The sequence below is a fragment of the Rhyacophila brunnea genome, unplaced genomic scaffold, assembly GCF_057557595.1.
Source record: "Rhyacophila brunnea isolate RB1 unplaced genomic scaffold, BYU_Rbru_1.0 scaffold_6, whole genome shotgun sequence".
Classification (NCBI taxonomy): Eukaryota; Metazoa; Arthropoda; class Insecta; order Trichoptera; family Rhyacophilidae; genus Rhyacophila; species Rhyacophila brunnea.
The window spans coordinates 45,208,644-45,231,687 of record NW_028233276.1 but is presented as its reverse complement, the minus strand read 5'-3'; the positions used below and the strand labels follow the sequence as shown (position 1 = coordinate 45,231,687).

Here is a 23,044-nt window from a genome sequence, read left to right as displayed (position 1 = left end):
GATCAAATTTATTTATTTATCAAAATAAGCATATTTTCTCGTGTTCTATATACTATGTATATAATATATATTTTATACTATTATTAATATTTAACGCTCATAATGGAGATACATTTACCTCGAAATCAGTTGGTGGTACACAATAAAATATGCTAAGTGATAAACAACTGTAAGTCCAAAGGTTTTTAAAATTGAAATTAGAACGTACCCTTTTATTTAAAAAAAAAAAAAAAATGTGATAGTTGGTAGTCTTGGCTGATAAATCGAACGAAAAAAAATTAAGCAGTAGAATATTCTTCAGCATCAGAACTAATCTATCAGGTAATTTATGATAATATTGATGGAATTGGGACGGAATCCATCCAACATCTTCTGTAAATCCTAGAATTTGGCACTTACAGTTGTTTATCACTTAGCATATGTTATTGTGTACCACCGATAGATTTTGAGGTAAACAATTAATGTATGTCCATTATGAGCATAAAGAAATAACATTAATGAAAAATATATACATAGTATAATAGAACACGATAAAATATGCTTGTTTTGAAAAATAAACAAATTTGATTTTTTTCCGTTCGCGAATGCCAGAAGTTGAAAGTACCAATAATCACAAATAAGTCTTTCCTGTAAAGTTGTCATTTGGATATACTGTAGTTTACCTCTAGTACACAAATGCTTTGTGCGAATAAGCTCCGAGGTTTGAACAATTGTAACATGGACTTACCATTGTTTACCGTTGTAGTCGGATTATAAGTTTCATCAAAAGATTTGTATGTTTTATTATTGTTGTTTACCTCTAATAGTTATGGAGTTACACTGACATTTTTAATTTTTAACTTTTATAATAAGAGTAATATGAGTTACGGCTGTTTACCACGTATGTAGGTTAAGTAATGAAGTAACAATATAATAATAACTCCATTTCACGATGTTTGGAGCTACAATAGTTTACGTCTGGTATACAGATATATGCGCTGGATAACATTTTAGCTTAATTTTTATAGGTTTTACGCGTCTATAGATTTTGACATTTCATAAGGTAGTCGGGATGATTCATTGTTCGACCTATTAATATTAGGCGCAATGCAGTCAATAAGGTCATTGATATTTAGCAGTTTGAAAAAAACTACATCTCTTGTTTGTATTACTTATTGTGTGTAGCGGCCCCAGTCTCGGGTGACTGCACCCAAAACATTATCAGAGCTATAAAATTGCAGACGACTCACGTCACCCACTTCCATCTGTGACACGTGTTGGGCTGGATAATGGGTTCTATTAGATTGTGTCACTTATCTTTCTTTATACCTACTATAATATTTCATGCGATGTTGTGAACGTCGTGAAATTAAACTTTGTAAAGTTCACACATATTAATACATGGAATGAATTAAATATTAGGGTTGTATTGCGAATGCGACTGAAGAGTGCTAAATTATCCACCTATGAAGTCGTGGGTCTCGTTTTCAAATCCAAGTCTAAAAGATTCACGTGTTAAATTACATTCTAATATTACATCACTATGTTCGACCCAAAGAGGATCCCTACACGGGGTGGAGGTTATATTAACAGTTTTTTTTATTTTTTATGGAATATGTATATTAGCCATTTGCCCAACTAATTATTTCAATACATTGAAAAACTACATGTGAATTTTCCAGATGATGGATTCGAATCAGGGATCGAAGACATTATATACCAACACGTTACAGCTCGGCCATCTTGGGTATCGTGGTAAATATTGATTATTGAGCTGAAGTTTTAAATTTGACGATAAGTGAAGTAGTGATATAATATTGTTAAATTTAAACAGTTAAAAAAATGAGACATTAATATTATATATGAAATTCCAGTGTTAAGACATGTTGTTTTATTTTTTTTAGTTGTCTGTGCCAAAAATAAAACCATCAAAAATAACAATCCATTAACCAGATCACAGAAATAATGACACTTACCAGAATGGTCGTAAATCTACATCGAAATGGCATATAATTTAATTTACTATCATCGATATTGGATATCAGACCCATTTCTATGAAAACGTAAAAAAGCGTTTTGCATACTTAAACACAGACTCAATTGACGTCAACTATTAAAAGCTTCACTGAGTTTTACGACATACAGTATCTATATCTTATAATATAGGAAACAAATAAAAACATATCCTTTTGTAAAGAAATACAAAGATGTACAAGGCTTTAATGCACCTGACTAGAAATACTACAACGATTTAGCGGAAGGCTTTGAAAAATGTTTAAGCACTTACCGCGTTGCCAGGTAACTCTTTTTCCTTTTATTGAAAAATATTTTCTTTCATACAATAGGCACAATGAAACGCGTATTATGTTGTTACAGTTTTAAAAGTAAATAAAAATAATGGCGGGTTTTCGTAAACGTAGTTTTGTGAAATTAAATTGTCAAGAGAAAAGACATTTTAAATTCTTTACATGTGTACCGGCAATAACCTTTATTTATTTTTATAGGACAATAGAAACATGGTATTAACATCAAGTCAAAATAGATTAAGTTTTAACAAACACAATGACTATTCAACCATCTCATTTCATAATATACTAAAAAGGAATATGTATATATTTTCTAAATGCCACTAAAGTAGCTCGTTCAATGGGTTGATGAGCGTGGAGTAGTCTGACACCATGAAGAACAGATACATGTATTAAATAACTTACATCTGGTGATAGATACAAATGTAGAACTGTCATAAACCCAACTTTCTAGCATCGTAACCCTAAACCACGGCCTTATGTGAACGTGAACAATCCAAATCGCTAAGAATTACGTCATGTATGCCTTCCCTGAAGGACTTTCCACCATCTACCCCTGAGATTAAAAAGCACCGACATAAATTGAGGCATTACCAATATTTCTCTAGTATTTATTTCTTGGCAATGTGATTTTGTGTTTATAACTTTACTGTGGTTTTGTTTTCTTATGAATACATCGTATACACCTTGTCGCCTTTATCCTGACACCACACGTGTTAACTAAAGAATTTTTTAATGTTTCAATAATTATATACATGAACAAAAAATTATTTTTTATATTAATCGAAACACTATGACGTATTCCCTAACAGGTAAAATACCTGCTCTAACTCTCTTATATATTCAGTATACCCAAGGCAGCAAAAGCATTTCCTTTTAGAATTTCTATGCTTTTTAGGCGGTTTCATAATAATTCGCAGGTTTTCCCGATAAATTACATCCAATTTCTAAACTATTTTTGTTTACGTAGTGTTAAATTACATAATTTAATAAATATGTCATTTTACCCTGTGCTTGGTGAAAATTGATTTCCTGTGCCTTCTTAATCAATATTTATTACATAGATTTGGTAATTAAAAATTTATATTGGGTGCACTTTCTAATGTAATTGGTATTATGTAAAAGACCGTAGGTTTTCCTTGCATAGTAATACTGTAATTAATATTAGGTACATTAACTTCTATTACACATTTTATCCGAATCAATAAGAAAAAATATCAGGTCAAACACGTTACATCTTGCAGAACCAATTCACCACATGAGTGTTTCATAGTTTTCCCTGAACTCAGTATTCTTAATTTGACTGATAAACTTTTCAGAAGGTTTTTCTTTACCTCAATTTCAATCTACGTTACCAATTATGACAAAAATCTCCAAGCTGTCATTCGCTTCTAAGCCACAAAGCCAAAGTTTTTATTGCAAAATTATTCGATAATAATTAACATAGGTTTTGTACTATTCCACCGATCAACTGAAAGGTAAACCCCAGTTTCACATTTCGACATATTTGGTCTTTATAAACAAACATAATATCTATATATCAACAGCTTAATCTGCGATCCATCTAACTGCATTTTTGAACAAAAATGAGATTTTGATGGCATTTTCTTATAAAGCATGTTTTCTATGCTCACACAAAATTTCATTACTGTTAGCAGTAATATCCTAATAATACCTATAAATAAATGCGTTATTGTTATCCATACAAAATAGCCAACTGCAGGTGATAAAATTTCAATATCGTAAATGGAATAACTCCGCTCTTTATATAAATTGTCTTTATATAACATAGTGTATTAATTTATAGTGCAGCTTATTTGTAAAAAACAAAAAAAAAATCCAAGTTTATTTTTGGAATTGTTAAATTCCGATCGATAGTTAAATTATTGAGATTTTTGTCTTTCCTGAACAATTTTCCCAAATGAAGTTAGCCGGTTTGCAGATCAATCAATCGATATGACAAATAAACAAATTGACGCAGCTTAGAATTTCTTGCAGTAGTTATTATACGATAATAACATAGGATTAAAAGAATTGGACATATTACTCAGGTACTGTTTCGTCGTATTTTTTTAACAATGCTTAGAGTCGCTAAAATCGATTGATTTAATAAATATAGTACAAAATTTACATAAAAAATTTAGTTTTAAGGAGTTTTAATTCAAAACCCATCAAATACCTGACCTTACTCGACTTTTATAGATGTATATAAGTATTAATTGTAAATATGAAAGCATTCACTATTTAGTTATTTACTATATAAATTAATTTACATAATATAAAATTTATTGAATACCTATATACCTACATTGTATATTGTATTTAAATTTCAATGGTTCATGGAAAACTAACCAGACATTGGTGCATAATGGTATTATAACTTACACAATACATAACACAGTAAAAGTATCGCGAATGTTAACATTGTTTTTTAACCTTTTATTGCTGAGGTACGGTGTTAAATGTAAATTAAAGAAGTGCTAAAAGGTTTTCGTAGCAGGGGGCGAACAGACTAGAAATATATTTGCATTACGTATTTAAATAGAAGCACCATTTTGCATTTAATGAATAATGGGATCTTTTATCGCGATCACAGGGCTGCGCGAGACGGTGTAAAATGGACTCCTATCTGCATTTGATGATTTTAATGTATCGTTTTTTTTTTAATTAATTTATTACGAACCATGCCCTTGATTTTTTTATACAAAATGGTTCAAAAAGAAAATTATTTATTTCATTATTTGTGGTTTAAATATTAATAGTATATGAAATCCGTGGTACCTTCGTATATTTCATTTTCTTAATAATGGCAAGAATTATATTATATTTTTGTAGTTTTCTTGTGTTATTTTGTTGTTTAGTATTTAGTGAGGTGTTCGGAAATCAATGCTGTGATTGAGCTTAAGCTGATACTGAGGCTAAGAACAGGACACCAATGGATAAAAGATTTGATGTCCTCATAGGAAGAAGCGATTCGCAGCTCTACGATGAATGTGATGTTTTGTACATATAGCAGTACAATGCCCTAAATATGAACGACACAGAGTACAGCTGCGAATTGCGGATATCTTTGAGAATGTCAACAAATTGAAAAATGCCCTGGCGGTGGGTAAGACGGAAGAGCTTGGCAGAATTATAAAGTTCTTTAACAGAATTGGAGTGACAGCCTGATCAACGGATCCTCTTATAGATGAGAAGAAGATGATAGCAAGTTGCAGTCAAAGCCTCGGTAAAATGATAAAACAAAAAAAAAATTGATGTTGAAAATGTTGTCTACACAATCCTCCGAGTCAATATCGCTCTTTAACTGATATTGGGCAGTCGTTGATTACCAACCACTCTTTCAATACATGTAACCATCACATCACAGATATCAGTCATCGTATCATTTTACTAGCATACTATCTGATCTATCTCATTTATTATGTACCTAATATCGTTTTAATAATATTACGTTGTTTCTAAATGTCATGTTGTGAACGTCATAAACTTATAATTTGTAATGTCCACAATATGTAAAATAAATAAATTGAATTGAATCTGATTGGCGAGGACAAAATACAAACATACAGCTATATAATACAATCTATATGCGAGAGGTAAACTACGGTAAGTCCACAATGACAACTTTACAAGAGGAGAGACAACTTAGTAATTTTTGCACATTAAACATTCAGTATATTTTAATGATAAGATTTAAGACACCTGTCTACATTTTTTTGTAATATACATTTTTTATTTTGTGTTCTTTCTAGATTTAAAATATTTTTGTAGTTCTTATTTTTTTTAATGCCCAAAACGAGTGGTTTTAAGTTATACCTCAATAGATTTTTTTCTTTATTAAACACATTATGAGAAACTTTTATTTACCATGTTATAGAGTTTACACCAGTGCTTCTCAAGGGTATGGAGGGGGGGGTATGGAGCTCATGCTAAGGAGCCGCGAAATCTTTCGGTATTTCAAAAAAAACACAATATAAAAATGTGATCACTGGACGATACCTTATACAAATCAGTCAAAATCTCGAGGTCAAATTTTCACACAATTTATTTCATCCGATATGGATAATTAATTTACTAATATTTATAAATTATGTATGTAAAAATATACAATCACACCCCTCTCAATAAATCGTTTTTGTAGGCTGTAGCTGTGATAAGTTATTTTTTTTTTGCTTTACAATTATTTTAAAGAAACGTGTACCTATAATAATAATTAATGGTAAATAAAGTACTGTTGGTCACTAAAGACTACAATTTTTGTGGAGGGGAGCCTTGGATATTTTTTTATGATTTTGGGGGCCGTGGTATGAAAAAGTTTGAGAAGCACTGGTATAGACGTTAGAGGATGAAAAATTGAATTTTAACATCGTAACAACTCATTTTTAACCCAGAATTTATCTATCAATTAGGTGTGTACTTACTATAATAATAATACAATATAATATTTATTGTCCAATCGATCGTGAATACTCCTTATATGTTTCTATGCTATTGATATAGCGTAAATATTTTCAAAATATCAAAGAGCTTCCACTTCACAATAATTTATACCACACACTATGTACGTTCAACTTAATCGCCCACGCGCTAGGATTACTTTCATAGTAGGAAAAAACAAAACAAAAATGAATAATATTAAGTAAAAATTGTTGGGTATACCTGTAACATTTATTATTTTTTCAACATTATCCCTACAAATATAAACGTAATCAAATACAACTGATGTGTATGCATATTCAATTATAAGAGTAAAGTAATTTAAACTACAGCATGTCAACATTATACACGTTATTTTTAATCTTAGAACGTAGTTGTCGCTAAGTCATCATCCTCTATAATGAATACATTTAAAACTAGCTTTAAGGTAACATTTAAAAAATAGAATCAGTATAAGGGAATAATTATTAATTTAACAATTCTATTTATTATAAATAGTTACATAATAATGTGTTGTTTTTACATTTAGTAGAATAGCTTTCCATTACCAATAAAATTATTAAAATTATTAATCAATAAAATTATTAAAAAAAAAAACATAATATTGTACTTAATGTTTTTTGAAAAATATATAAAATTGATTAATATAGTATTATAGTTATTGTACAGTATATAATAATTATATTTAATATTAATGAACCTTTTATCCGATATGTCAAATCTTTTACAAAGAGATATTCCACATGTCCATTTATAGCATAATTTAAGGCCCACTACATAGGCATGTCGTGACACGAAACTGTACAATTCGATGATATTACTAGTAATTGCTCATACTTCGAATGAAATATGGTATTTTTTTAAAAGGAAATGATGATTTTTCCATATTGAAATTCTTCTTCTTCTTTCGACCATGTCCGATCCTAATATATGGGCCTCCACAGAGTGGAGGTTTGTATAAACAGATTTTGTTTTTACGAGAAATGGATGTCAGCCACTTGCTTAACCTATTAGTTCCTTACTCTGACCCATACACACATTGAAAAACAATATGTGTACTTGTCAGACCCAGGATTCTAACCTGAATATTGAAATAAATGGTAATAATTTTAACGAAATATACACGCAAGAATCTTCATTCATTGCGAACAGGTTTCCACATTACATTTGAAGATAATCAATAACTAGCACTACCATCATGATTCGCTATTCAGTGCCACGGCTTGAGTATAGTCGGCCTTGATATAATTAATTTAATTAAATATTTCACTTGCAATATTGGGATATGTAGGTACATATTAGTATTGTAAATTGATTTCTTTCATTTGAAAAATATTTTAAAAGAAAAGCAATTGTGTAACGGTGTTAAAATTATTAAGAAAAAGCTTTGATTTTTTTTGTTTAATTACATAAAAGATCTTCTTGTTTTTAAAGTATATTCTTGGGTGTATTAATTATTTTATTTTTTTGCTTTCAAGCCTCTGCCCGGAAATTTCTAAATACACAGCGTAGCCGTGATATTTCCCTTTCGCTAAAACCAAAAACCGCCGGAAATGCTTTTGCCGAAACAAAACAACTGGAAACAAGAGTGCGAAGAGAGTGTTTGTGCGAGAGCTTTCACATACCTCTTTATCGTTGATGTACCACGTGACCTCGGCCGGTGGGAGGGAGGGGTCCGATGTGCAGTTCACCCTTATTTCATCCCCCAGCGTGTAAATTGTCGTGGCGCCCCCGACCAGCGGGTCCCGTAGAGGAAGCGCTATTACGAGAAATGTAGGTTTACTTAGTAAGTTTTAATGTCACTTTGCACTTTAAAGTTGGAAATGAATTGCAGACGACACTGTCTCCTTGAGCAGACCATTCTTAAGTTAAATGGACTATTTTCCACGGTAATTACCTCCGTATTTTAAATCAAATGCATGCATATTTGATAACACTCTTTGTCAAGTATCCTACAATGTAGTAACACCAAAGAATTTTTAATTACGCTATGAAACTTAAATTCATGCCACTAGAATTGTCATATTTCGAAATATAGGATAATATAATATAAATTCTCTACAATTTTGTAAGCAATTATAAGTTTTACTTTCAATTTTATAGTAGGTGTGGATGGGCGTACCTGTGTTTTTTTAAATAAAACATGTTCTAAAAGCTCATATTATAGGGACCTAGATAAGTTCATAAAATATACATAACTATGCTCACTGATTTGATGAGTGCTTACTATTTATTATGACCACAAAATAAATTAAATTAAGATTAAGATATATTATAAATACGACATCGTTATTATATAAAAACAATTCTTGGTTTCGAATATATAATGAATTAAAACTCTGGCACCAATGAATTTAATGTCGTTTTCTTGTTGACATATTATTGGTCACGCGGATAATTGACCGAATGTTAAAATTGTTTAACCAGTCACTAAATATTTTTTAAATTATGAATTTTCGTCTATTAAATCCAAAAAAATCGCAGTTTCATATCGTTATTTTTGTGTTTGGATAATTATTAATTAAAATGCTTTCTTTTTTTAGTGCAAGCGTAGAATATTAGTCATTTGTTTGGTAGTTTTACTATTATAATTAGAATCAACCACTTGTTTTGGTTTTAAACTCAACGTAGCACGGCTGACGCATCTGATAAAATTCGCACGAGTTATATTTTACATTTAAAATTACAATACTACATAAATATCGGTAGGTATTAATTTCTACTTGAATCAAAAAACGAAATAGTGTCATACATATTTAAATTATAAATATAAATTACAAAATATTACGATACAGTAAGGGTAAAATAAATACGATTATCGCTTTTATTTATTCTGTATTTCAAACCAAGTAATTGATATTTTGTTGGACATGACTTAATGTAACTTTTACTAAAATAATTTTTGAATAAATATTTCGTGATTATGCACGAAAATATAGTTTATCCAATATTACCTGCAAATCTTTTAAAACCATCATATTTTGTTTTACTTATTAGATTTACTGAGCAAAAAAGTATCTTAAAACTCTTTGATTTATCGTATTTCGATAGTGCTTCCTCTTCGATAATTGTTCAGTTAATTTTAACAGTAATTTTTAAATGCGGCCAATTTTCCGCAAGCAACAATTAATATTCCTCAAGCGTACATCATAATATATAATCCTTACCAGCCACGGTCATGTTAGCGCTCTTCTGCACCATCCGAAACGTCGGACCCTCCGAAGATACTTCACACCGGTAGAGGCCTGCCGATTGGGAGACCAGTTCAGTCAACTCGAGGTCACATGAAGTGCTCGAACACCGTGGATCTCGCGCTAATCGGATTCCCGGAACCGGAAATTCCAAACCTGCCGGCTTAAGAAAAATAATACAGATTAACTTTACTGATTATCCTTATTAAAGTATCTGAAAGAGAATGTCAATATTTTCTTTGGTTTATTTTGAATACAAGAATTATGCAAAGTATTTTCTTGGAAAATAAAAACCGTTTGTAAATTACATGATAATTATAAACGTAAGTATTTGGGCCAATTATTGTAGCAAAAATCCTATATAAATTTCATACCTAAGTATATCCATAATTATTACCGCCATCCAGATACTGCAGTACCAAACACATGAATAAATAAATGACAACCTGTTACCTCCAGACTATAAACGCGTCAAAACGTGCATCACAGAAATAATTAAATTACGAATTATCGGATCAACCAATGCTGTAACGCACCGTAACTCATAAACAATCAAACTCATTACCCAACCATCCATTTAACAAACTACAGAGTTACTCAAAAAGTAAAGTTTAACCGGGAGAGTGGTACTGTTAGTGCCTAGAATCCTTGGTATAACCCCCCCACCCAGTATCTAAATTATCCAGTCATTTAACAGTCCACTAAAAAGCGCAGCCAGTAAGTATGCGCCGGTTATAGAAAAATAAATAACATAAAAATTTACCCAACGATTTAAATTATAATACTCGTAGTTCATATGTTGTTGTTTTTTATATTTAAATTATGTTTGGTCTTGAAACATAAGCCCAATGAATTGATGGAACGTTTAATACCCGTTCATTATTAAACAAATTTTCAGGGAAGCTACCTATTATTTTTTAAATATTTATCAATAATGAAACACAATAATTAAAAGTAGATAATAGAATTATCTATTCATCGAAATATATACTTCAGTAGATTAATAAGAAATAAATAAACGTTCATGACAGGAGCGATGAAAATATTATCGGTAATAAGCATATAGTAATACATCAATTATTATGAATACACAATAAAGCATTAAAGATTTGAAAACACTTTAGAAAAATAAATAACGACTAAAAAAACTTTGTTTTTTTATTATGACGCCTAATAGGACTCGAACTTGCGCCCCCTGGACTCGCGCTCATGCGCACTGACTCTTAAGCTACACGTGTCCTTACTAATTGCGACGAAGTTAACTAATAGTTTTCCAATAATCTTTTTAAATTATTGTGTTAGTTACTGGCAATCGGCATATCGGTATAATAATAATTCATTAATTCGTTGATTAATGAAAATAGTTTATCAATAGACAATTAGACAGTAATAAAAAATTCTTGCTTATAACATGTGCTATGGAAGAAATACGATTTCCATATTATCTTAGTTTTTCTGGGACAACACTGTATTCCAATTAAGACTGTCTATCAGATACTCACATTAAATGTATAATACTATGTTTATTATAAGCAATAATAAAAGATTAAATATATAAAAAATTAATGAGTCTAATATACTTAAATACTTGTCATTGAATCATTGTTCACATATGATTTTGATCTTATAAAAGGTTAAATAAAGGATAAATAATTGCAAGATAAAAAGACCTTTTTATATACAACGTTTTAAAATTTTCTGTTGAATCATATAAACTTGACAAACGATCAAAAAAATTGTACTTGATAGAAATAATAGTGAAATGTCATTTTGACATTTCATATTGATTTCCATAGTAACGCACGTATATATTAATAATTTAGTTGCTAAGACCCCAGACCCCTAGCAACCAATAATAGTGGATTGGATTACGGGTTTCTTCCGAAATAATTTTTCATACAAAACAGAATTAACTGAAAATGAATTTAATTCAACTTAAAGATGGCTAAAAGTATAAAAAAATGCATTGGCATCGTGTTCTGATATATTCTAAAAGTTTCAAATGTCTAGCTAGTCGGGATGTTAGTTTTAAATCGATTGCAAGATTTGTACTGGATAAACAATCACTGGACAAAGAAGAATACGACCTAATAAAAACGTTGTAAAATAGATTTCTAACATAAACTAAAAAAATACTCCAAGTCTAAAAAGTAGAATGAAGATGAACATGTCGAGTATTCCAGTTGAACCACTTTATTACAGGACGAAACAGTATGAATTATACTACCGGTAAAAAAATGTTTATCGTGCTTTATTTTTACAGTACATAATTCATAATAAAGCCTATCATAATGACAGGAGAAATTAAGAAGTTTTTTTTATGTTATAATATATTTAATCAATAATTACCATCGATTATCTTTCACGATAGTCACAATATATTTTATCATAATATGATTTAATACTAAAACAAAAATTCTGGTAAAATTATTTATTTTCAATAAAAAATATTTACAATATTTCGATTTTGACAGCTACGGAATAAAACTACGAGGTTTTGGCAGGAAACTTTATAAATGGCCTTTATTAGAAATGACCTTGCCTTGAGTACTTAGACATTGATTGGAAAAAGGAAATAAATGAAAACGAACGGGCTTTATAGTGAAAATGGTAACGACGACTACAACAAAGTACCTACAAAAGTAAATACAAGACTCTGTATTAAATTTCAATTGCTTCCCATTCATTACGATTTTTCCATTAAAAATTCCCACCCCTATTCAACTATAATTTGAATATTTACCGCCTATTTTTTGTTTACGATATGTAAATAACTCTTCAAGGATTAAAAATATACTAGATGTTATTTTTGAAATGTTTTCAGTAACTATCTTGTAAGTTGGTGGATTGAAATTTAAGCATGACAGCATGCTTAAATTGGCCATTATTGTTTCTAGTTTTCAGTATGAATGGCATAGTACTATTACATAGCATTTGATATACAAATGGCATACGATTAAAATTCAATTACGTATTGTAAATCCAATTATTAATAATTCATTTTATACTTAACCATCTCAGAATAGCCTGACTTACATTTTCAATAATCAACGCTGTATATCACCATGATATGTCATTTCAAGTTTAAAAAAAAAATAACTTCATGTATTGGACAAAACAAGGTTTTCTTAAGGGGAGACATGCTCAGCGTAGGTCAAAATGGAGCTTTTATTCTATTTTCAAAGCATGATCCTGGACATTCCTTAAACGTTGTAGATAATCTATTTATATAATTTTGAAGCCTTATTATCCATTATATTTATTTTAAACATTTGATAACTGCATAAAGTATTTTTATTAGATAAAATAGTATTCTTTTAAAACTCTCGCTCTAATGTTTTAAAATATAGTCATATTTCAGTACATAAATGTGCAGTGGTGTTAAGATTTTTTACGTTTATTAATTTTTAAACGTATTTATAAGACCATCCGTATAATTTATGTCGACATTATTATAGTGAAATATTTACGATAAAAAATTATATTGATAATCTCTGTGATCCCAAATTATTTACATCGCTTTTATACATTTAGTCTCTATTTCTAAGATTTTCTTCAACATCTTTGTATACAACAGTAGCAATAGGTATCATAGCTTGACCTCTCCATTCTGACATGTCCGAACCTAATAATACCGTATGGGCCTCCACAGAGTAGAGGTTTGTATTAACAGTTATTAGTTTTTACGAGAAATGGATATTGACGACTTTCCCAACCTATTTGGTCAAAGACAAATTAAAAAAAAGCAATAATTAGGTATTTGTCAGACCCTGGTTTCGATCATGGGACCCACGGGCCCATGGGCCATCATGGATCGGCCGCAACCGTGGACACATAATATTATATATTATATAAATCCAGTTTCTGATATACGATATGAACAATTTTAATATATGAAAATCATTTTACCTTCTGTCCCGGCATGTGTCTAAAAATCTCGCGATCATTTTTGAACCATTTCGCCGAATAGAGATGATCGTTGCCCATATCAAATCGACAGCTCAATATGGCGTTATCGCGAGGGTCAGCTATGGCCGGCACAACTAACTCCACAATTTCGTGTGATATGCTGCATCCTGGAAAATAAAACGTGACGTCAGCGGTGACAAAAATACTTCCTTTTTAGTAGGTATACTTACATAATAAAAAAAAATATATTTTTTAAGTTTTATTTAACATATAACATTCTTTATTGAGCATACATAATTCTAATATTATACGAAATTTATAATCAATTCAATTTATTCAGTCGCATAACTATTATTTAATTTCATCATAACGGTACGAGTGATTAAATTGGTAAAGCACATTGGCCAGAATCTAATGGATACAGGTGAAATCCCAGTAGCACAATCTATTTTTTTTTCTAATATGTGTGATTCTGATTTGTTTCCAAATTATCTAGATATACCTAACTACTTATATTACTAATCCTACTCTCCTTAGACAAGTATTAAAATTACACTAAGAAATTAAAGAATTATTATATAAAATTATCTTAAGAAAAAATGTCCATACAGAACTATTTATATTATACTATGTGCGAGTAAAAAATAATAAATATTCATATCAATTAATAAAAAAATGTTATAAGTTGACATACTACTTAATTCAATTTAATTTATTTATTTTAATGAGACAACACTGGATATAAATTGCCAGTTTTAAACAATATAAATAATAATATAATAGGTACCTAATACTGAAGTAATTATTCTACAAAACATACTAAGTCCAAAAACCTGCTTCGTCCTCTTATAACAGTGATTCCCAATATTTTTTTTGTTTAGGGAAACCTTGGAATATTTTTTTTTTTAATCTCAGAGAACCCTTGTCTGACTGACACATACTAGATTCGGCATGGATATACAAATTGATAAATATTTTTACTGTACGTGTACGTCTGGCTTATTGGTTATAAGCAAGCATTGTATGTCAATAAGCAATATTTCTCTTATAATAAGGTATAATAAAAACATGTAAATAGCTTACCATTCTAAGCTACAAAAATATTTTCTTATTTCATATGTGCACACGGATAACCTTATAATAAAATTGGTGGAAAATTGTACCTACTTTAAAATTCGATAAAGTAATATAAATCCCTGGTTGGTCATTTTCTGGCTTATAGGAATATTTTTCACTGATCTGCTTTACTTGGGGTTTTCTTTAAGTAGACAAAACCTGTCAATATGGTGTTTAAATTATATAGATTTAACACTATTTAATATAATATAATGATTTTCCAATATAGTTTACAATATTAATAAAATAACAAGTAATTTTATTGAAGTTTTAAATATTAATTATACTCTTTATTATAAACCGTGGATGTTGCCGATTTTTGAAGTTATACTTCTATAGGTGCGTTTGGAAAATCAGATCAGAGTGTATTTTTGGCGTGTGACATGTAACACATTTCACTCAAAAAAGTCGCATTCGATTGGATTCGAACCACGATTGTTCGGTTATCAGCCGAACGCACAGCCTTTACACCACAATATTATAATGCAATCGTAACGATTATACAGTATAATATTATAGTTTTGAATTGTTCCGTTACCTAGGCAGCGAATTTATTATTATATAATATATAATAAATAATTTATTTAGTGATATAAGTTATAGTGTCTAAATAAGCCAGCGGCACTCCGATAAGCGGCCCTCCTTTATTCTAGTTTTCATTGATATGGGTCTATTAAAACGTCAATTCTTTCTTATATCTGTCAAAACTAAGCTTAATATTTTTAAGTGTGATAGGTACGTTACTTTTGTTTAGTATTACATATTTAGTTTATGTGAAAACTATTTTCTAACTGTTTGAATATTTTTGGTTGATGTGAATTTTGACGAACGCGGTGTGCGATTATTTTATTTTGTTACGCCAAAGAAGTATAACTTCTAACGCGCATACATGAGTACACACACCGATTTTTTTATGTTAAAGGAATCTACCATAGCTAAGGTATTGATAACATATATTTAATATTTTGTTAGCGTAAAAAACAGTATATTTATACAAAACAACAAGACGGTTTCCTCAATAAGTAGGTACACTAATGTAGTAAAAATTAAAATATGTCTGGTAAAAATATCTTATAAGTTTCATTTAAAGTCGTTGTACATTCTTTTAGACTGGTAGTGTCCTGAGTGGAACAAAGAAGCAATGCTTAGATACTGCACAAGGAGCGCTTCAGCGAGAAAGAGTCATATATATTGTGCTTGCATCGTATATATAATCCTTTAGATATATTATTCGCAATTGTCCAGAAAGCTTCAAAGAGTTAATTCACGGTAGTCTGCATGGTAAAAGAAGTAGAGGGCAAACACCAATTGAAATAATTCACTGAAAAAACGATAGCTCTCACCATAAAGATCACAGATAATAATATGGAGAGTTGAATTAGCCTAATCAAGAGTTTTGCAGAACTCATTCTGAAATTATCATAATCCTCAGTTACGGTGAAATGTTACGAAAATCATTAGTATCAGATAATCACTATTCTACTCTACTTACACATATATTTTGTTATGTTCTATTATAAAATTATAATACTTTATATCAACCAGTGGTGAAAGGTGGATGTACGTTGTTGAGATCCGATATAAATAGTGCACATTAAGCTTTATCAGTCATGTGTATTGTCACGTTGTGGATATCCACTCATACCTATATTCAAAGTAGGTAAATTCTGACCGATAGAAGAGGATGCAAGATTGCTTGTCTTTCACACAAACCCCCACTCTGCGGCCGGAGCTAATCCCACTTTTTTACTTTGGCGGCAAGGAAGGATGGATCTCCATTGATCTCGATCACTTTTATTTACCCTGACGTCTCAACTGGATGGATTTTTCAACTTAACCTACTTTTTGTTCAATGCCGGTCGGACGCCGGCCTCATAAAAATCAGTTTTTCTTTCACCTTTATTGAACTTTTATTAACATTAATTCGCAAAATCGGTGTCTACCATTTCAAGGGATGCAGCAGATGAGTAGCCTATTAATTATAATTAATTATAATTATAATGTTTTTGTAAAATAGTATGTTTTCGCATAAAAAAGATCACAAGTCTCCGTTATTTCATGTCTCTGTAATTATTATACTTGTCAAAATAAATTTAATGTTTTTTAGCCTATAATAAACAACTATTGTTATCTCTAAATCTAGTGTTTTCTTTATGCACATGGTATTTAGTTATGTACACACTTAGAAAGCACTTGGCGCCCTTATTATCTATCAATTTTATCATACACTTACAAGTCTTGTTTATACATAGTTCTATTTAAATTCCTTTTTTCATTATATTCTATAGATACTAGTTCACTGATAGTCACATACATTTGTCAGCGCGATCTCATGCCCTGAATAATTTAATTATCATATTTTACTCTTTATGCTTACATCTTAATCATGCTCTATTCTTAACTTACAATTAGTCCAATCTCTATTTTTTTTATACACACATTCTCTCCTCTATTTTATTTTCCATTTTATCGCATATTTTTATAGTATTTATTTTCATTACAAATTTCATGTGAAGGTTTTTAAAATTCAATTAAACCCTCCGTAAGCCATTTATTATAAGATAATAGACAGAAAATATTCGTCTATAAGACAAGTATATAAAACAACATAATAAGTTAAAACTAACTGACACCATCTGCAATTTGTACCTACTCTTAATTCAATGAAAACAAATAAGTATGACTGACAAAGTGTACACTATTTTTGTCGGATCTCCATAGTCTACATCCATTATTATGGTTTGGTTTAGGCAGGGTTTAATTGAATTTTAAAAACTAACTATCACAATCTCAATTTGTATTCTTAGTTTAATGAAAACAAATAATTAGTATGACTGGCAAAGTTTATTGTGCACTATTTATGTCGGATCTTAACAAACTACCTCCACCCTTCGCTACTTATATTAGCATGCTACAAATTTGTCTGAGATGTCAAAAAAATAGAACAAGTAGATCGAGTATTTTGATCAGACGCAAACTTCAAATTATATTAAGAGCGTACTTCAATGAAACGGCAAATAATTTTCAACAATAAGTGGGACGAAATGTCGGACTCGTTGCCAATCGGAGAACAATAGTCGAGCTGTAAGCACATCAATTTGTTTTGTGATGGCGTCGGAGGAATATATTCTTAAATCGTGTAAAGATGACTGAAAACGTTACGCACTTACTCAAATAAAGTAAAAATCGGTGTGTGTACTTATGTATGCGCGTTACAAATTATACGTATTTGGCGTAACAAAACAAAAAAAAAACTTGTGATAAACTAGATTCTTTGACTAGCTCTTAATTATCTTATTAAATTACACACTGAAGAAAAAGGACCGCTTATTGGAACGCCGTTGGTTAATTATTTTATACCAATTGTCACTCTGACGTTTAGTAGTTTGTTTACGTAAGGAATTGCAAATGGCCGACAATAATAAATTCGCTGCCTAGGCAACGCAACAATTATAAACTATAATATTGTACTGTATAATCGTCACGATTGCAGTATCATATTGTGGTGTAAAGGTAGTGCGTTCGGCTGATAACCGAACGATCGGTGGTTTAAATCCTATCGAGTGCGTTTTTTTTCGTGCCAAAAAATAAATTATCTGTAATAATCTCTGATCTGATTTCCTAAACGCGCCAAAAGAAGTATAACTTCAAAAAGAAAACATTTTAATGAATTTATTATTATTATTACTAATATAACAATAAACATTATTAAACGAACGCAAGTTGAATTTTTATGACATATTATGTTCTATTCTGCACGCGTCGTTTTCACAATCCACGCGTCGCGTAGTCACGATATTTTTAGACCATGCCTCAGCTGAAGTATAGCCTTAAAAATAAAAGAGAATAATATACACTTCAATGCCTTTAATATTCCTTCGTATCATATTATTATTATGATCCTTCCGTTGAAGTGTTGAAAATTGACTTTTCAGTGAGAAAATCTATTGGATATATCTATATAATATATGTTTTACCGTAACGACAAGTAATACATGACAGTATGAAAAGGGATCGATCAAATTTACTAAACATTTCTACATTTTATGTTCGTATTAAACAAATTTTTGCCAGCGCGCCGACATTTTACGGTAGACGTTTTCCGGTGCCTGTCAGTTATGCTAAATCAACCGATTTTATGCTAATCGTCGCCGTATTTTTATGTCTCCATGATTGAATATTTTTATAAATCGAATATTTCGCCTTGTATCACGGATGTCCAACCTTATTCGAATACAGAACATTTTTTCACTGTGGTTTTTGTGCAGACTATAACCAAACTAGAGATATACCTAACATATTTGTGTGAACTGTACATGGTGTACATTAACGCGTGCGTGCTAGCTGTACTCCTGTATGGCTGTGAGACATGGCATTTTACTAAGCTTCAAGAGTCTCGGCTTTTGAGCTTTGAATCTTATGGGCACATTGTTACGACCGCGTTACAAACACCCGAGTTCGTGAGCAGACAGAGCAGCCTTCGGTTATTGAGGTTATCACAAAGAGACGCTTTACGCAACTGGGACACGTGTTCCGGATGCCGCCAAAGAGTCATTATAGGATAAATAGCCATTTTATAAGTACCTCAGAAAACATATTAAAAAGAATCTTTAAAATAAAATTCTACACGCGAATTAATATTTAATCATATTAATCACCATATCACATATTTTAAAATGTTAATAATCAAAGGAAAATAGACCCGTAGGCGACTTTTTTTTACTATTGGAGCATATTAAATATGCTTTGTGGTGTGTATTTTTCTCACTTAACTGGTTGATTCGCCACGCTGGGCCACCCCTAAACCTGGGCCCCCAGGCTAGAGTCCTGTCAGCTCCCCACCCTGTGTGGCCCATGAAACATAATATATTATGTATATATAGATACAAACCATCTTACAATGTTATCAAACTATTCCCAAAACAAGTATTTTCATCGGCTTATAAATCAAAAGTCAGCTAAATGTATCGTTATTAATTAATATATCAGTCATCCAGATATAGAAAATAAAAAAAAACGTTAGCTGCAATGCTCCTAATACCTACTATTAAATCAAATTTTTCAATATATAGTGTATCCTTGTCCGTGACAAAAAAACATCATGTTTAATTCAGAAAACGAAAAATAAACCTCACAAATAAGACACCTACAAAAATTTAACCGCGCATTCCATTACACTACCCGAGTAATTGAATTATTGACAAGTTTTATAAAATATTGCAAGTTTACTAACAGTACAAAAACGTAAAGTGAAGTTGCAAAATTGAATTATAGGTCTATTGATTACCGAGCGCAAACATTGCTGTTGCGCTATCCCTTGTATATTATATTCTTATACAAGTATATACACAAACTAAATAGTTTATTAAATTATTAGCAAGTCTTAGTACGTTATAAAAACTAAATAATGGAGAGATCTGCGACGTCGGTTAATAATTAAGGAATCAATTAATACCTACCTTAATTTAATACACCTACTAAAACCGATAGCCAACATTATAACGCAATTCGATAAGCATTTCATGTAATAACTACTAGTTTAAATCGTCGTAGCTTAATAAGATGCCCATAGTTTAATATTGAAAAAGCACACTGACGCAAATCCAGCAGATACAGGTCACGTCCCGTCCAGTGTCATATTTTTTCTACAAAATGATTTTTTCTAGTCTGTATATGCATGAAATATTTTCAAATTATGTATATTCAATATACTATTAAATGTTATATTCTCAAATCTTGTGGCTTATTCGTTGAATAAAAGAAAATAGTTTATTAAACAAAAATATTTGATGAAGTTTAGACAAAAAGTATTAACCATTACTTTAACGTGCGTGCCATAACACAGTACTCGTTTTTTAGTAATTCGTATTCACTTATGTAAATTTTTTGTTTAAAAGATGATTTATGATTGACCGAAAATGTTTGACGCCTGTGTCTTAAAGATTTGACCTTTTCTTGCCGATTTTTATAAAATAGCCCTAAATGTATTCATTGTTATGCAAATTACTGTAAAATGGCATTATAATATTGAATTCGCGGGACCTAATAATTTTGAGGGGTTCAGACATTATTTCACTAATGAGGTCTATCTATAATACCTTGATTTTCGTTCGGCTCTCTACTCTACCGTATTTTTTTTAATCAAGATATCTGTTTTTGCCATCAAATAATGATCGTCTCGAGTCATCGCAAAACTTAATCTCGAGAAGGGAAAATGTTTTTCAAAAACTTTTCCGTCGCATTCTATCGTCCCGATATTTTATACAGTCGACAGAGTTAAGGGCTCGCGTGTCGTTTCAAAGCATTGAACTGACAATTTTAAAGCATACTACCTATACAATACACAAACGATAGCAATTATCATGTATGTATCAGAAGCATGTCACTTGACCAGGGAACTCAGAAATAATGGGAACTGAAATACCTAACGAGTAAGGAGTAGCCGGTAATTGATTTCAAGTAAGGAAGTAGCCGGGATAAACTTAAACACGTGTCAATAATATGCATACGTCGAATACTGACAACTGCTCTCAGTTTATGCATTGAATATTGACTCATTTAATATTGGTGTATTACACACACTATTGCACGTGCATAAAATGCGTGTTTCATTTTCGTAGGACACTCGTAGTGTATTGAGTATAGCCTATCGGAATTATATTTATTATCTGTTCTGTGCGCTTGACCAAAATATGGAAAAACTGTTAAGGTTCAAATATATTATGATGCACGTCGCGTACTATCACGTGATGTCACAGTTAGTTGCTGCTACGGGAAAAAAGTGTGTAATGTCGTTTTTCTTGGTGTTTAAAATGTTATCAGACTGATCCTCCTATCCCGTAGTATATGTTGAACATTTAAACGAACATTCTATGTTAGCAAAATCTACCGAAATCACCAAAACAACAATGAGGTCACCTCACGTGCACCGCACTGCATCGACACTCGCATGACTCAATGAACGTTTTTTTTATCATTTTTTACATTTCTTTTCATGAGATATCCATGGTAATATCATAATATGCTCACATTATTCCTTCGATTTCTTTAATTCCGCAATTTGTTAGTGACTGGAAACACTAACCCCAATGTAGACATATAAAATCACGTTATATTTAAAAAACACAATTTAAAATATAAATTGTCATTTGTATTATAATTTTGCAATATTTATCTCATAGTAAAAAAATACATTTAAAATATAAGCATGGCAAATACAAATGCTAAAATGTTCCAATTTCTCAAAAAAATATGTTTCAATTTCAACTCCAATCGAAAGTTTACCGAATTGAAACCGAGATATTAGTCTTTAATTAAAGACTAATATTTCATTAGTTAACTCAATTAATTATTTTTCTTAGAAATGACGATTTACACCTCTTGAGTGTAGTAATTTTATTGTTTATAAAGAATAATGGTCTATTATTAGGTTTTGACGATTTATTATAATATGCTATCCAGTGTATTGTTAGTAATAAGATAGGGTTTTTACTAATTAAGTTTTTTACTGACACTTCAACTATTCATAATTTATTTATTGTATTTTTTGTGACCTTTGACTTGATAGGTAGGTAATGGATTTTTTACCTACTTTATTGTATTGATTTATTATATAAGCTAGAGTTAAGAGTGTTCGTTATCAGTGTGTGTTTACCTTTGGTGAGTGTATACGACGCCTGAAGATACGGAAAGGCGAAACCCGGGTCGCAAAAAACGACTTAAATGGAATAGTACAGAGCTTGAATCCATTAAAATTTAAATTCAAATTCCATCAAGTACCTTCAGTCGATAGTATTAATATTATAATATTTTAGATAATATACATACAATGAAATATATTTTTTAGGATAAGAAAGGAGAGGTAGTCATAATGACATATACTTATTTCTTAAAACGGGGTGAATATGAAAGGAACGGTTCCCGAAAAAGAATATGCAGAGTGTGACAAGTTTGCATTCCAATATGTTTGATATTATATACATATTTTTTCTCCATTTAATTATGTTTTTTTTCAAGTTTGCAGCTTTTTCTTTCTATTTATTGGTATTCCTAATCACCATGTAACCAATAATCATAATGCTGAATTTCAAATACAATTTTTGG

The 23,044-nt window shown here is 30.5% G+C and overlaps 1 protein-coding gene across 1 annotated transcript in view; it reads right to left on the bottom strand.

Annotated features, from left to right (window-relative positions):
• LOC147065727 (uncharacterized) overlaps window positions 1-20,241 on the bottom strand; it is a 34,700-nt gene extending 14,459 nt beyond the window's left edge. The window contains exons 1-4 of the mRNA XM_085957281.1: window positions 20,229-20,241; window positions 13,826-13,992; window positions 9,893-10,079; window positions 8,351-8,484 (exon numbers count right to left, since the gene is read on the bottom strand). Coding sequence (XP_085813407.1) covers window positions 8,351-8,484; window positions 9,893-10,079; window positions 13,826-13,992; window positions 20,229-20,241 — 501 coding nt within the window. The remainder of the gene's footprint in view (window positions 1-8,350; window positions 8,485-9,892; window positions 10,080-13,825; window positions 13,993-20,228) is intronic.
• Between the last annotated feature and the right edge of the window lie 2,803 nt (window positions 20,242-23,044).